Genomic DNA, 16,165 nt, shown 5'->3' on the forward strand with positions numbered 1-16,165 from the left:
CGGCGCCCGAGAACGCGTCTCTGTCCTCCCCTTTGGATAAACTCGGTCTCCGGGGGGTGTTAACCCCGCTGCCCTTCGGTAGGCGACTGGGGGGGTGGGGAGGGGGCGGCGGCCAAAGTCCCTCCTCTCCATTTCTATATACAAAAAAAAAAAATCGACCGTCGTCCCCGGAACCGTTGGGGCGGGGGCCGGGGGGGGGCCCGGGAAGCGAATGATTAGCCCCCGGCGAAGACAAGGAAGCCCCGGACGCGGACCCTCCGCCCTCCCGAAGAGAGGTTTGACCATGTGGACTTTCCTGGGGATCGCCACCTTCACCTACTTCTATAAGAAATGCGGGGACTTGGTGGGCTACGGCAACAGAGAGGTGCTGTCGTGCGTGCCGGTGTTCCTCTCGCTGGGTCTGCTGCTCTCTTATCGATACCGTTATCGCGACGGAGGCTTCCCCGGGCCCGAGCGGCGACGGTCCCGTCTCGGGCTCGCGTCCGACGTCCTCTCGGCCTTGCCTCTCGTTGGCTTCTTCTGGGCCGGACTGCCGTCCGGATCGGCAGGCGGAGACGAATTCCCATCCAGAAGGGTGAGTCGGGATGGGCTGAGTCTGGCCGGACGAACGCGCCCGGTTTTCTCCCGCGGAGGGTCGGGTTTCCAGATCCCGTAAACGGGAGGGTGCCGCCCCTAGAGAAGATTTCCCGCGTTTTCCGTGAAATCGTCTGAAAGAAACACCCGCCCCGGAGATTGGTTTTGAGCGACGGACTGCGCTTCTGGGAGGATTGAGCCGCGTGACCTCGGCCGGGTCACTTGCCCCGGCCTCGGTCCCCTCATCTGTCAAACGGGGCCGCGGACCGTGAGCCCCCACGCGGGACCACCCGAGGACCCCCCGGCCTCTCGCCCGGCGCCCGGCACGCGCTTGACGGAGAGCGGCGTGGCTCGGCGGAAGGGGCCCGGGCTTCGGAGTGCGAGGTCGTGAGTTCGATTCCCCGCCCTGCCGCTCGTCAGCCGGGTGACCGTGGGCCAGTGGCTTCGCATCTCCGGGGCTCTCGGTCCCCTCATCTGCGAAACGGGAGGGAGCCCGCCGAGCCCCCCACGTGGGACGGCCCGACTCCCCCGCGTCCACCCCGGCGCTCGGAACGGTGCCGGGCGCGTGGTGAGCGCTTGACGGAGGCCGGCGTTATGACTGGCTACCGCCGACGCCCTCCTCGGCGCGTCTCCGCCCCGCGCTCGGCACGGTGCCCGGCGCCTAAGTAGGCGCTCAGCGGACGCCCTGGAAGTGTCGACCGAGGGAAGGGGCCGATCCGCCGGGGCCTCGCCGCCTCGGGACCCGGTGGGCGAGGACGGAACCGAGCCTCTCGCTCGAGTCCCTCGGCCTCGGCGCTCCGTCCGTTTTCCGATGGCGCGCCTTATTTTTCATACTTTTAGGCCGCGGGTTTACAGACTAGATGGGTCTCGCTCGGCGTGAGGTCGTTTCGGCCGTATTTGCAGCAAGCGAGCGTGCCATCCGCACCGGCCGAATAGCGGGGCCGGGACCCTCCGGTACGTCCCGTGGCGTGTACTCCGGCCGCCGAACAGCGACCGAGGTTGGCGTCTGAGGTTTTGGAACACCGGCCCCCGAACGAAGACCGAAGGGATGGTTTCCAGCCAGTTGCTCGGCAGTATTTATCGAGCCCGTGCTGTGCGCGGGACTCCGAGCGAAGCCCTCGGGGGGGCGGGGGTGGGGGGCAGTCGAGTGAAAGGGTGGGATGCCCGCCCACGAGGAGTTAGCACCCAGTTAGTTAGCTGATTGACAGAACACGGGGAAGATGAGTTCCTAGCAATAACAGATCTTGTTCCGAATCTCAAAGATCTAGAACTTCCTGGAAACTTTGGAAAGACCCGCAGTCACGGTCGGTCACACCCCGGGGCTGTTTTCACAGCCTCTTCTCCTACAGAAAGTTGTCTGTTCTCGTGGAGAGATGACGATGAAAAGATTGCTGTGTTATCGTGGCCTTTAGGTGCTCACTCTGTGCCACGCCCTGTGCCGAGCGCAGGGGTACCACCGTTGGTATTTGTTGATGATGACGATAAGGATGTTGGTATTCGTTAAGCGCTCGCTACGTGCCGAGCACCGTCCTAAGCGCCCCGGGGGGGATACGGGGTCATCTTGTCGTCCCACGCGAGGCTCGCCGTTAATCCCCATTTCACAGATGAGGGAACTGAGGCACCCAGAAGTGAAGTGAGGTGGCGGGGTGGGGATTCGAACCCATGACCTGGGACCCCCAGGCCCGGGCTCTTCCCACGGAGCCACGCCGCTTCTCTGGGACGGGCTGGTCAGGTCAGGCACGGTTCCCGTCCCGCGGTCCAAGTAGGAGGGAGAACGGGTATCGAATCCCGATTAGACAGGCGGGGAAACCGAGGCACGGAGCAGTAAAGGGTCTGCCCAAGGTCCCGCAGCGAGCGAGTGGTGGAACCGGGAAGGGGAAAGGGATCGCGCAGGTAACACAGACGTGCCTTCCTTCGCCCGATCGGGGCCGCGCTTCAGCCAGCGGGTACGTCGGTATCCGTTGAGCGCTTACCGTGCGGTGCCGGGCCGTTCTAAGCGCTGAGGTAGATACCGGGTCATCGGGTCGGACGCGGTCCCGGTCCCACAGAGGGCTGAAATGGAAGGAGTAGAATTTAATCCCCATTTTACAGATGCGGTAGCTGAGGGCCGGAGAAGTTAAAGTGACTTGCCCGAGGTCGCGCAGCTGGCACGTGGCAGAGCCGGGACTAGAACCCGGGTAACCCTGCCTCCCAGATCCATGCGCTCTCTCTCTCAGGAGAAGCAGCGCGGCTCGGCGGAAAGAGCCCGGGCTTTGGAGTCGGGGTCATGGGTTCGAACGCCGGCTCTGCCGCTCGTCGGCTGGGCGACTGTGGGCGAGTCGCTTCACCGCTCTGGGCCTCGGTGACCTCATCTGTCAAACGGGGATGAAGACCGCGAGCCCCACGTGGGACGACCCGATTCCCCCGTGTCTGCCCCGGCGCTCAGAACGGTGCTCTGCGCGTAAGTGAGCGCTTAACGGATACCAACGGGATTGTTTCCACTGGGCCAGGCCGCTTCTCTCCAAGACTTACAGGCCGACATTCCTGACCCCTTGCTCCAAGTGAACTGCCCTCCCCACCGTCTCCGTCTCCCTCGTTGCTGTGCTCTCCGACTTGCCGCTGGGAATCAAATTGAAGTCCCCTTTTCCGGCTGCGTGTCTTTGTGTCTGGGCGAGAGGGCGCGTACGTTTGGTCAACAGCCCTTCCTTCTGCGCCGCATGCACCTAAAGTGGGTTCCCGGATGCAGGTTCGTTCATCCCACGCTACTGGCAAACTGACTCGCAAAAAGTGCCCCCCCCCCCCCCCCCCCCCGTCAGCGGCGTCGACCGTGTGGTTACTGGGCGCAGGGCACTGTACCGGGCGCTTGGGAGGGCACAGTCGACATCGTCCCTGCCGACGGTATCTACGGTCCGGTGGGGGGAGACGGACGTGGCTGGAAATCGCCGGGAGGGGAGCGTCGCCGGCTTCCCGACGGTCGCGGGAGGTGGATGAGTAGGCTGAACGGAGAAGCGGCCAGCGCGGCTCGGTGGAAAGAGCCCGGCCATGGGAGTCGGGGGTCATGGGTTCGGCTCCCGGCTCGGCCGCCTGTCAGCTGTGTGACCGTGGGCGAGTCACTTCACTTCTCTGGGCCTCGGTGACCTCATCTGTCAGATGGGGATGAAGACCGTGAGCCCCACGTGGGACGACCCGATGACCCCGTATCTCCCCCGGCGCTCAGAACGGTGCGCGGCGCACAGTGAGCGCTTAACAGATACCGACCCTTTTTTTTTTTTTTTCTTCTTTGAATTTTTGGCTCGGGAACTTAGGCGGGGAGAGATTTGAGAGGGGCCGGGGACACGATCCAGTGTTTAAACAGAAACCCCGCTCGAGTCCCGAGATTACATTTCCGAGGGACCGTTGAGAGGAAGGGCTAATTAACCGTCCCGTCCGCCTGATCTTCTTCCTAGGGCGAAAGGGGAAGAGAGGCTTCGGAGAGCGTCCCGCCCGGAGCCGCCGCCTCTACGCCGGCGATGCCTCGGCACGATCCAGAAGTTATCATCGTCGGGTCAGGCGTGCTCGGGTCAGCCCTAGCTGCCGTGCTCTCCAGGGACGGGAGGAAAGTGACCGTCATCGAAAGGGACCTAAAGGAGCCCGACAGGATAGTCGGAGAACTGCTGCAGCCCGGAGGTTATCGGGCCCTTAAAGATTTGGGCCTCGAAGGTGAGCGCCGTTTTAGGGTGCAGATTTGCCAGTTGTTCGGCGGATGGATATTCTCGACAGTGGAGAGTGGGAGCCGCCTGAGGGACGGGGACCGTGTCTGATCCCCCCCCCCCCCCCCCCCCCGGTGTTTTATTTCCCAGCGGTGAATACAGTGCTCTGCACGGAGAAGGGGCGTAGGAAACACCACGGCCGTTACCATTAGCGAAATTCCCCATGCTTCGCCTGACGTTTTAGCCAATTAAAGTCGTCCTCCAGTTCCGAAGCTGGTCCGAGTGACCCTTTCTACGTGCGGTGCCTTGCTAGGACGATGACATCGGTTCTGGCGTCCCGGCACTGGACGCGCGTGCTTCTCGGTCGGTCAGACCTCCGTTAGGTTTTCGTCGTGAAGAGCCGGCAGAGTGTGTAGTTCAGACCCGCCCCCCCCCCACTTTGCCGCGTCCGTTTTTGTAACCTCCGCATTGTTGCCGTCGACCCAGTCTGGAGAGCGTCTCTCCGGCCGGACCCGCCCTCTTTCGGGGCGTCAGGAGACCCGTCTGGGGTGGGCAGGGAGGAAGAAGGAGAGAAAGAACGAGATGGAGGTGGCCGAGGAGAAAGGACCACAGGTTCAGGTAGCGAGGAGGCCAGAATGGATAAACGGAGGGGACAAGGAGGGAAAACGAGATACGAGATTAAAGAATGGGCAATTCTGCGGGTTTACATAGATCTGATTTGAATTACGGTCTACGTGGAGCACTTGCCCGTGTGCTAGAACCCTCTGCTGAGCGCTGGGGTAGATAGCTGGTCATCCGAAACGTATATTCCAAGCGCTTAGTACAGTGCTCTGCACATAGTAAGCGCTCAATAAGTACTACTGAATGAATCTGATCGGCTACAGCGTCTCTCTCACGCAGGGCACACGCAGATGGTGTTTACTTACTCCGTGCTTACCGGGGTAGCTTCTGATCCGGTTGCGTTATTGGCGGTCTCTCTTCAGCTATTTGCGTAGTTGAAGATGAATTCATTTTACATTCTCTTGGCTCGCGTGCATTTCCGCCCTACGGTTAGAGGAGTCAAAGAACCGTCGACTCTCAAACCCTCTGCAGAGTTTATCAGTAGAAGGGCGAAAGCCGGTCGGTTCCCGGTTTCATTTGTAACTCTAGAAAAAAGACTCCAACAGACATGGATAATGTTTAGAAGCCCAGGCGTTGTAAACTTCCTTTCCTTGCTCCGGATTCACCGACGTTTATTTTGCAGATACGGTGGAAGGCCTCGACGCTCACGTTGTAAATGGCTACATAATCCACGATGGAGGAAGCAATTCAGAGGTTGAGATCCCCTACCCGCTATCCCCAGACAGCCAGGTGCAGAGCGGCCGAGCTTTTCATCACGGCCGTTTCATCATGGGGCTCCGAAAGGCGGCCATGGCGGAACCCAAGTAAGATGGGCCGGCGGAAGACGTCAGCTGGGTCGGCGGCCTCGCTCGGTCTGGCTCTTGGGACTCGGCGCGGAGCTGTCGTTCTGGGGGATTTTACAACCGCCCTGATTCGGCGGTCTTTAGCTGTAGCTAAATTCACTGTGGCGTCCGTGAAGCGCTCTCTGTGTGCCAAGCGCCGTTCTAAGCGCTGGGGAGGATACAGGGTGATCAGGTTGTCCCCCGTGGGGCTCCCAGTCTTCATCCCCATTGGACAGATGAGGTCACCGAGGCCCAGAGAAGCGAAGTGGCTCGCCCAGAGTCACCCAGCTGGCACGCGGCCGAACCGGGATTTGAACCCATGACCTCTGGCTCCCAAGCCCGGGCTCTTGCCACTGAGCCACGCCGCGTCTCTCATTCGAAGCAGGCCCTAAGAGAGGTCGACCGCCCTCAGCATGCCGCAGGACTCGGCGGGCAAAGGAAGGTTTCGGGAGGGTCGGCCGGTCAGTCGGCGGGGGTTTATCGAGTGCTTACCCTGGGCGGAGCACTGTGCTGAGCACTTGGGAGAGTACGGGTAACGACGTGACGGATCTAGTCCCTCCCACAGCGAGCTTAAAGTCGAGAGGGGTTTTGCAACCCCGGCTCCTGTGGTGCCGGCGACTCATTGGTTCCGGTCACTGCGACCAAATCCCCGCTCTCATCCTCGTTTTTCAAATAGAGTCGAAGGAGCACTGTCCAAGGCAACTCTTCGACTGCGAGACGTTTATTACTTTTGGATCCAGGTTGCGCATCGATCCGAGCCGTGGCCTGCGCGGGTGGACTTACCCGCGAAAGTTACTGTGCTTTGAACACGCTTTGCAATTCGTGTTGTCCGAGATCGACAGAAATGACTCAAGCCAATTCCGTGAAAGCGGAGCAGTTGGTAGGAGGTGGTTTTTATTAGGGAGGGACGTCCTCACTGGAGTTTCGTTTGAAGACTAGCTGGTTTGCTCAGGGTTAGAGAGGAAGGGTCGGGGAGATACGGCGAGGCAGAATTCCCCAAACTCAGTGACACGGAAGGGAGAGCGAACCAGGAAAAGGAGGGCTTAATCAGGGAAGGCCTCTGGGAGGAAATGTAACCTTCACAGGGTCGGGCAAGACTAGAAAACTGTCGCCGAAAGCTGGAAACGGGCAGGCCACCGTGGTTATGGTTGGGAGGTAGTGAAGGCTGAGAAGCTGAGAGGCAGCGGGGCTTAGTGGAAAAAGCGCGGGCTTGGGAGTCAGAGGTGGCGGGTTCTAATCCCGGCTCCGCCACCTGACAGCCCCGTGGCTTTGGGCCGGTCACCTAACTTCTCTGTGCCTCGGTGACCCCCGTCTGGAAGATGGGGATGAAGACCGTGAGCCTCAAGAGGGACAACCCGATTTACCTTGCGTCTACCCTAGTGCTTAGAACGGTGCTCGGCACGTGGGAAGCGCCTAACAGATGCCGGCGGTATTATTATTATTATTATTGAGGCAACGTGGGAAGCTTTTATTCTCACCGGTCCGTGCTGACATCCTCCACGTGGAAAAACACTGATTCCACGCTAGTGCAATTGCATATTATTTGGGGAATAGAGTGTTTTTGTCCTCGTTTTCTCTCACTGTTTTTCCTGAAGTTTTGATGGTGTTATTTCTTTCTCTCTCCCTTTCTGCCTCAGGTTGGGTCTCTCTCCTTTTTATCCCCTTCTCTCCTCCCACCCCTTCGAGACTCTCTGCTTTCCGCTCCCTCCGTTGAAGGTTCCGTCTCGTTTTCCGCTCTTTAGATTTGGGTACTTTCCTTATTACCTTCTTCCATTTTAAGGTTCTGTTCCGTGTTCTCCTTTCATGTTATTTATAATCTTCAAGTTTTTAAATATTCAGAATCATTCTTTAATGAGTCAGTATTGATTTTGTAAAAAAATCAATTTTCCAGCTCACTGGAGTGAGAATGACAAGGTATTTTCTAACCCGTTTTATTCCTTTATGTTTTTATTATGTTTTTAATAAGCGTGAGATTATCTGTCTATCCTCAGGGTAAGCAACCATTTTGACTCTTCTTGAATACTTTTTCCCTCCAGGTTTTCTTTTCCTCCGTCCTTTGTGGTTTTTCCTTGCAGTTACGGGAGCCAGCAAAGACATTTCTTCGCCTCTCGCTTCGGCAGTTGCCGCCAGGGCAGGGAGGAAGCTCACTGAACCATTCTCTCTCAGCCAGATGGGGTTCATCTCTACCCTGCCTTCTACAGAGCCGCTAGATTGATCGACGTGATCACGTTGGCGTTTCCTCCTGTGGCCCGACTGTAGTTTCTTAGGCGAGGGGGGCCCGTTGCCAATTAGGAATTGCCGGCGGGGCGTCTGCCAGATCAGCAGAATCCCGGTCACGGCGGCGGCCGCCCTCCCGGCTGGGGCCACTTTGATTCATTTCGATAGTATTTATTGAGCGTTTACTGTGTGCAGAGCACTGTACTAAGCGCTTGGAATGCACAGTTCGGCCACAGATAGAGACCATCCCTGCCCAGTGACGGGCTCACGGTCTAATCGACTGTACTATACCTGCAGTCGGGCGGGGGGGGGGGGGGGAGTCCGGTAAAACGGGGTCGTGTTCACCTCCCGTGGCTTTTCTTTTTCAGCACCAAGTTCATCGAGGGGGTTGTGTTACAGCTGCTAGAAGAAGATGACACTGTGATAGGGGTTCAGTACCGGGATAAAGAAACCGGAGACATCCAGGTAAGTTTGAGGCGATTTAGTCCTTTCAACACAGAGGAGGACTGGACCCTGTCCAGGAAGATGTGGAAGAGCGATCTTTGTTCTTTTGATTGGGGTTTATTAGTCGGCTATTCCTCACAACGGGCCCTGGAGAGCTCAAGTCAATCTCTTTCTAAAGCGGGTTAATTCTGAAGGCGCCAGATGGGAGGCCCCGTACATAAACGCACACTCCTCCTCTCTCCCTTCCCTTCTCTCCCTTCCCCTCCCTCACCTCCACCACTTGTAAAGCAACCCAGCCACATCATTTTCCAGCACAAAGACCAATAAACTACGTACATCTTGGCAAGCAGAACCCTGGGGCCTGTTCTGTGGTAGGTAGGCGCTGAGGGAAATTACACGAGAAACGTAAGGAAAGGCCCCATCCTCGAGGAGCTTACCGCGGGAGACGAGAAAACATCCTTCCCCCCCCAAATGCAAGAAAATTAGATACGTATACCCTAAAAGCTGGGGGAGTGAAATGTGGTGACGGTTGCAGAGATTTGGATAAAGAAGCCTTTGTGTGAGAGATTGGTTTTTAGAAGGGCTCTGGAGGAGGGGAGAGGACAGAGACGTGGTGAGACGGAGAGGAGGAGGGAGCGAATAACGGCTCCGTTGACGGAGGTGATGAGGTTGTATTGGACAGAGCGGAGGGACCAAAGCCGGCGAAGCAGGAGCCGGTCAAAAAAGGCCCAACGCCTCGAAGCCGGTGATCAAGAACTTGAATTTGATGGGCGTCGGGGCTGCCGACTGGGGGGAAAGTAAAGCGATGGGATCTGTGTTTGAGAAATCCCTACTGGTAGGTTGAAGAGAGAATACGGTGCGTGTATATGGACTAGAAAATGAGTCTTTTTCCACGCTGAATGTGCTTCATCTGGCTTATCGTTCGTTTGCGTCGTAGGAACTCCACGCGCCTCTCACAGTCGTCGCAGATGGACTCTTCTCGAAATTCAGGAAAAATCTGGTCTCCAACCAAGTTTTTGTCGCTTCCCATTTTGTAGGCTGCATTATGAAGGTAGGGGAGGCGTGTGATTCAAACAATAATGTCTGTCTTCATCTCGAGGATAGCAGATGCTTGAAAACTCCTTTTTTCCAGGATGCACCGCAGTTTAAAGCCAATCACGCCGAACTCATCTTAGCTAACCCCAGCCCAGTCCTCATCTATCAGATTTCGTCCAGTGAAACCCGAGTACTTGTCGACATTCGAGGGGAAATGCCAAGAAACTTAAGAGACTACATGGTGGAAAGGATATATCCGCAATTACCTGGTAAGGCAATTATATTCCTGTTTTGCAGCCTGGCGCTCTAACCCTCCCCCCGCCGCCGAAGGCATGACTGCCTGGCTTGGAAGTCGCCGGCCCACCTGGCGTCATTTCTCACTCACAGGGTGGTGGAGCAAGATTGAGGGTGGGATCGGGAGAGGACCACTCAGGCGGGAGATTTTCCCGAGGCTCTTTCCCAACCCTCACATCGGCAGAAGGTACTTGGGTTCATGAGAGGCGCCGGGGAGGCGGAAGATATTCCGCTTTAAACCCAGTGTGGGCAGGGATGGTCTCTCACGTGCTCGGTAAAGTGCCCTGCGCACACTGAGCGCTCAATAAATACCACCGAGTGAATGAATGAACAAGGCGAGAGGGTTGTGGGGCTGTTAGTCCAGTTTTAAGCGAGTGATGGGTTCTCCTGTTTTATTTACGAGGATGTATTCTGGCCTCTTACGAAGGATTTTCAGCGTTAAGTCCTTTTCCAAACAGTGCGCAGACAGACGAGGTGTCGCCGAAACGAAGACGTATTTCCGAAACGTGCGGTATGATTGAACTGAGAAGTTGAAACGTTCCTTTTTGTGTTGTTGCAGATCATATAAAAGAACCATTTCTCATATCGGTTCAGAACGATCGCTTTGAGGTCCCATGCCGGCAAGCTTCCTCCCTCCTTCACCGGTGAACAAGCGAGGTGGGGGTCATTGCATTTTCCACCCGGTAGTTTGTAAAAAGATCTGAGTGAATACGTAGGTATGATTTTTAGAAGTCTAATGATTCAGATTCCGGTAAAGAATCGAACCCTGCAAAAACGAAAGGCATTTCCTAGCGGAGCTGTACCGTATGGTGGAATCTCAACCATTTTTTTGAAATTTGTTGGGTCAGAATCGCATGGACAGTTGTCGCCCGTTTTCTTCAGTTTTTCCCTTTGGTAGGATTTGTATTAGCCGCCCAACCTCTCCCCTGGTTGGGGAAGAATATGCTAATGGAAGGTGCGGAAGACTCTGCCCGGGGGCGGGGGGGTGAGGAAGGGGGAAGGAGGGGGAGGAAGGGGGAAGAAGATGCTTTTTGGGGTGTCTGAAGCTTGGAGCCACCGAAGTTCAGAGCGGGAATTGAACTCACTCCATTTCTGACGGTATGGTCGCCAACGTGAATTTGGCAAGATATATTACCTAGAAACCTTTGACTTTTTTCCCTTCTGCTTAGGAGTTCTTCTTTTGGGAGACGCGTACAATATGAGACATCCTCTGACCGGAGGAGGGATGAGTGTTGTTTTGAATGATATAAAGATCTGGAGAGGGCTACTGAAAGGAATTCCAGATCTCTACGAGGACGCTGCGATTCTCCAGGTGAGACGTCCAGCCCCTCCGGGAGAAGAGAGTTCTCTCCGGGCGGCCGGGGCTCCAAGCCGGGAGGGTGGACTGAGGATGGGGTTCGGAATCGGGAGGGCCGACTGGAGTTGGATCCGTGCCCCTGTAGCGCTCCGGAATGCAGCGGAGACGAGGTTGGAAGCGAATAACAAAAGAATCGTCAAAAGATCTCAAAAAAACAGAAGGTGGCTGAGGAATCGGGGGAACCGCACAGTAATGGGGTACCTGAATTGGAGGCCTGGCTGGCAGATAGGTGGCCGGAGGCCCACGTAACACCCCTCTATCCAAAGAATTGGCTGTGGAGACCCGCTTTTTGCCAGCAGCACCCAGTAGGATAAGTGATAAGACAGCAAGCCCCCAATGCTCACCTTTTGGCTGCGTCGTGAGCTTTCTCGCTCTCTTAATCCCGTCTAGCTCTTGCTTGCCGTGGACTCCGGTGACCTCCCCCTCCTCTTAGAAACTATCTACGCTCGACTTCCCTCATACAGTATTCTTCTGGTTTTCTTCCTACCCCACCGATTCCTCCTCCTCAGTCTTCCTTCTCTCACCGTTTAACTGTGGGCGCCCCCCTTCGAAGAATTTTTCTTTCTCATCTTCTCATCGCGCTCTGCTGATTCTCTGGGGAAGCTCATTCGCTCTCGTGTCCTCAACTCTCTCCTTTCGGGAGAAACTCTCACACCAGCCCTGGTATCTCCCCTGGCTCAGGCGCTCGTGCTCCTCCTCCGTGTCCTGGGAACCGAACTCATTCCCCCACCCGCCCTTGCAAATCCAACTCCTCCCATCTTTTCTGTCGCCTTCAACGGTGCCCCTGAAGTATCTGCCCTTGATCTCGGTCTCTTAGTCTTGCTGGTTTCCCTCTGTGGAATTTCCTGGGCCTGCCCCTGCCTCCCCGCCTCCGTGGCCACCGCTTTGGTCGGTCGAGGACCGCTCTATCTGCCTCCTTACCGGTGGCCAGGCCTCCTTTCCGGGACAGAGAACTGTAAATGGTGGGGTTCCCCAGGGATCGGTGGTAGGACCGGTTTTGCTTTACGTCTTCATAAATGCTCAGGATGAGGAAGCGTGCAGTGAAATTTCCCAAGTGTGCAGATGACCCAACTCTCCTGGAATGCGAAAGACTATTCAGGAAGACCTCGTAATGCTGAACGAGTGGGTCAGAAAGGAGCAGAATAGGAATAAGTTGAAAGTAATTCAACTCGAAACTAAGCGGTAATAGGTACGAGTCCTAACTTGGGAAAAACGACTGTGGTATTCAATCAGTGGTTCAAAGGGTTCTAGGCCTCAAAAGGCCTTTCAGAGGCAGGATGAGCATGAGAAGCAGTGTGACCTGGCTAGTGCACAGGTTCAGGCATCAGAAGGTCCTGGGTTCTAATCCCAGCTCCGCCACCTGTCTGCCGTGTGACCTTGAGCAAGTCACTTCTCCGTGGCTCAGTGACCTCACGCGTAAAACGGGGATTAAGACTGGGAACTCCACGTGTCCGACCGATTAGCTTGCCAGGGCTTAGTAGGGTGGCTGGCATGGAGGAAATGCTTCACAGAAAGCATTCAAACAAAGGCTCTCTTTGGGAAGGAGATGGCAAGCAAAACCAAAGTCAGAGTTTTGCTGCAGTTTGTATCGCGGAAAACCTCCATCTGGAATTCGGCATGTAGTGTTGGTCACTGCCTCTCAGGACAGAACTGAGCCAGGGAAATTCGGAGCAGGGTGACCCCGATGGGGAAGGGGTTGGAGTTGTTTCTGAGTGATGGGAGACTGAAAAGATTGAGAGTTTTTCAGTCGGGGAAGGCAGGCTAGACAGAGGACATCATTTAAGTCTCTAATAATTGTATTTTTGAAAGGGTTTGGAGTACCCAAGCACTATTGCTAAGTGCTGGGGTAGGTTCACGATCATCAGTCGGACACAGTTTCTGTCTCGATCTAAGGGAAAGGCAGAACCTCATGGTAGAGATGGGGAAACTGAGCCACAGGGAATTTGGGATTTTGCCCCGGGTCACAAATAGGCAAGTGATGGGGCTGGGATTAGAACCCGGGCCCCCAGACTCCCGGGCCTGTGCTCTTGCACCATTAGGCCGCGCTAGGGTGTGGGCAGGGTAACCGTGGAGTTGTCGTTGACCACATCCCTTAGCAACAGGAGGAAGGGAGTACACACTGAAGCTCCAAGTGGGCAGGGACAAAAGAAACAGGTTCTTACATGTCAGCGGTAATGAGTCAACAGTAGGCACTGTTCAGGCTCACGAAGGGTTGAGTAAACTCAGGAATGAATGGCTCACAGTGGGTTCCTAAATGGAAGATCTGGGACGTGAGACGATACATCCCTAAACATCAGAATGGATATCGTCCGAGTGGTCAGCTGGTACGGCTGGGGAAAGGACGAGCCAGCGGAGACAACTCTTACGATTTTAAGCTTTGCCGCAGGGGAGCAGAGGTGTTCTCTCTCGCCTGCCGCGTTAAATGATTTTCTGGGGAATTATTTTCATCCCGCATACTCAATCACTCTTTCCTTTTCCAGGCCAAAAAAACCTTTTACTGGACAAGAAAAAATCTCATTCATTTGTAGTGAATGTTCTCGCTCAGGCCCTTTACGAGCTGTTCGCTGCCACAGACGGTAAGGGTAAAACTGAATTACAGAGCTTTCTGTTGAAGGAATAGGTTTTCCAGATCGTACCCCTAACCCACGTAGGTCAATCTTACGGTCGGTAGCGGTTGCCCCGTTCAGCAGCCCGCGGCCGTCTGCACGGCACCCGCTCGTTTGGACCGAATCCGTCGGTGCCCAGGAAGTTCTGAGCGTCGGTTCTTCCGCTGCTGGAATGTCCTGTTGGAAGAGACACGGCTCCTTCCCGGCAGACGCGGAAATCATTTGAAAGGCACGCCTAGCGCCTCTTTGGTCCAAACGGGTGCCGGCTCAGTCAACCCGCACGCACGTAGCTCTGCGATAGGGCAGGCGGATTTCCAGATGAAACAGTGTCCGTTCCCCTCCAAGGAAATGCCGGTCAAAGCAGATCAGATCTACGTAGGTAATCACTTACACGCCCGAGATCAGTAACCACGTAATTAGTTCACGTTTAAAATAATACCGGTAGGCACGGGAGAGGTTCGAGGGCGGGGACTCGAGTCCACTCCGCATTTTTACCAAGAAAACTCTAGGGCTACACTACCGGAACGATGGCGGACGGAGAGCGGGGCGCTCCGGGAGAGATGTGTCCGTGGAGTCGCTGCGGGTCGGCGACGACGGCACGAGGCAAGGCGAGACGAGGAATTATAAAAGCTGGCCCGCCTGGTCTAGAGAGGGTCGGTCCTTTCGGAGATGGCTTCGGGTGTACGGGCTGAAAATCGTGTTAAATCACATTGCAGATTCCCTGCATCAGCTGCGGAAGGCGTGCTTCCTTTACTTCAAGCTCGGAGGACAGTGTGTGGCCGGTCCGGTCGGGTTACTCTCCGTGTAAGTTGTTCCCTTGTGGGGGATGGGTGTGGAGCCCGGCAGCCCCTTTGACTTAATTTGTGCACTACTCTACTTAACTGATTTACTGACTACCTAAATGGGTGCAGAGCGCTGTACCGGACGCTTTGGAGAACACATTAAAATGAGCAGACGTGACGATCCCTGCCCACAGAGGATGAGGGGACGCGGGCTTATTTTTGCAGACCCAGCCTCAGTAATGACGTCTCATCAGACAAGTCGTATTGTTCTCGAACGGGCAGATCTTTTCTAGCCCGGGAAAGCGAGGCAGAGCTTGCTTGGGCCATTTAGATGCTTTCACGATCAGCCAGTGTCCGGATCAACCGTGACCACCCTCCGTAGGCACACGATGAACGCCGCGGCTTTCCCTGATACAGCTTCTTATTTTCCATTTCAGACTGACTCCTAACCCGTTGGCTCTGGTCGGACACTTCTTTGCCGTTTCACTGTACGCCGTTTACTTCTGTTTTAAGTCAGAACCCTGGATCACCAAACCAAGAGCCTTTTTCAGTAGCGGTGCTATCCTTTACCGGGCTTGTGGTGTCTTATTTCCTCTTATTTACTCTGAAATGAAGTACCTGATTCATTAAACTTGAAGTGGAACGGCTGAACGGACACGAGGAACACCCTGAGCCATAGGAGACATTTTGAGTGGGTGGGTGGGAATCCGCGCTACTAGATACTGGACTTTAAAATGCAAAAACCTTGGATCGAGATGGAAGATTAACTCGACTTTGAGACTATCTGTGTATAGACAGATGTAAACTACTTGTTTTACTTTGCAAGTGAAATTAGATATGAGGGACAGCCATTACATCTGTTCAGAGGGCTCACAAATTTTCTTAGGTTTATCTGCTGGGATGCACCGTTCCTGTTGGCAAGTAATTAAAATGAGGACTTGAATCCCTAGCCCCTCCGCGGCTGCCTTCGGTGCTGTGAGTTATTTCACACACCACCCACCCTGAGCGTCCAAACCTGACACTGTCCGAAAGCTAGGAATAATGGTTTGCGTGACACTGAAAATTCTAGGCTCTCCGGCGAAGGAGTGGTAGTCCAAGAATCGTAGGTAAAAATTTTGCTAGCATGGCCATAACTGGAACGTGAGGGACAGTCCCGTATAGATGAGTAGCAGACAGAGCAATGTTGCATATCTGTCGTTGAGGAGGGCTGGGGGTATTTTTTTGGATGATTTTGAACAAACACCACTAATGGTTGTGAGTTTAAAGGCATTTAAAAGATCACCTCATGGCATTCTTTCAGGAGAAGTCTTCAAAAGTAGGAAGTCGCAAGGATTTGCCAAGGACAGGTGAAACAGGAGACCCCGGGGGGAATATTACTCGGGAGGTATGGACTGAGGTTAGATAATGATCCTCGGATTTGGAGAGCATTTACGTAGCCCTGGGCCCCTCCCCCGAGTCGGGACCCGAAAACATTTCCGTCGAAACATTGCTCCTCTTCTACTTCGAGGACAAATCTAGGGCAATAGCAACCAGGTGACGGAGTCGAGATGAGAACCACAACGTACGGGATACGGATCGCCGAAGGCTTGTGTTAAAAGGTGATGTTGCGGCTTGAGGGTTCTGTTTCAGTACTGGATGCCCAAGGTGAATTTCAGTGAATGACAGTGAGTAAAACTAGAGAAAATCAGCTAAAACGGTGGGCCTCGAGTTTAGCTCTAGAACACCCAAGACGCATTTTATACACGAC

General features: G+C 55.1%; 1 protein-coding gene across 1 annotated transcript; it reads left to right on the forward strand.

The window, feature by feature from the left end:
* The first annotated feature begins 159 nt into the window (after positions 1-159).
* Positions 160-15,082, forward strand: SQLE (squalene epoxidase). Its single transcript, XM_001508750.5, is given in 13 exon segments — positions 160-574; positions 3,999-4,251; positions 5,485-5,665; positions 8,269-8,365; positions 9,282-9,395; positions 9,477-9,648; positions 10,233-10,282; positions 10,285-10,330; positions 10,843-10,985; positions 13,511-13,538; positions 13,541-13,606; positions 14,353-14,440; positions 14,856-15,082. Coding segments are annotated over 13 exon segments (1,794 nt in total). The 5' UTR covers positions 160-211; the 3' UTR covers positions 15,049-15,082.
* Positions 15,083-16,165: the final 1,083 nt, after the last annotated feature.

The sequence above is a fragment of the Ornithorhynchus anatinus genome, chromosome 4, assembly GCF_004115215.2.
Source record: "Ornithorhynchus anatinus isolate Pmale09 chromosome 4, mOrnAna1.pri.v4, whole genome shotgun sequence".
NCBI classification, from domain to species: domain Eukaryota; kingdom Metazoa; phylum Chordata; class Mammalia; order Monotremata; family Ornithorhynchidae; genus Ornithorhynchus; species Ornithorhynchus anatinus.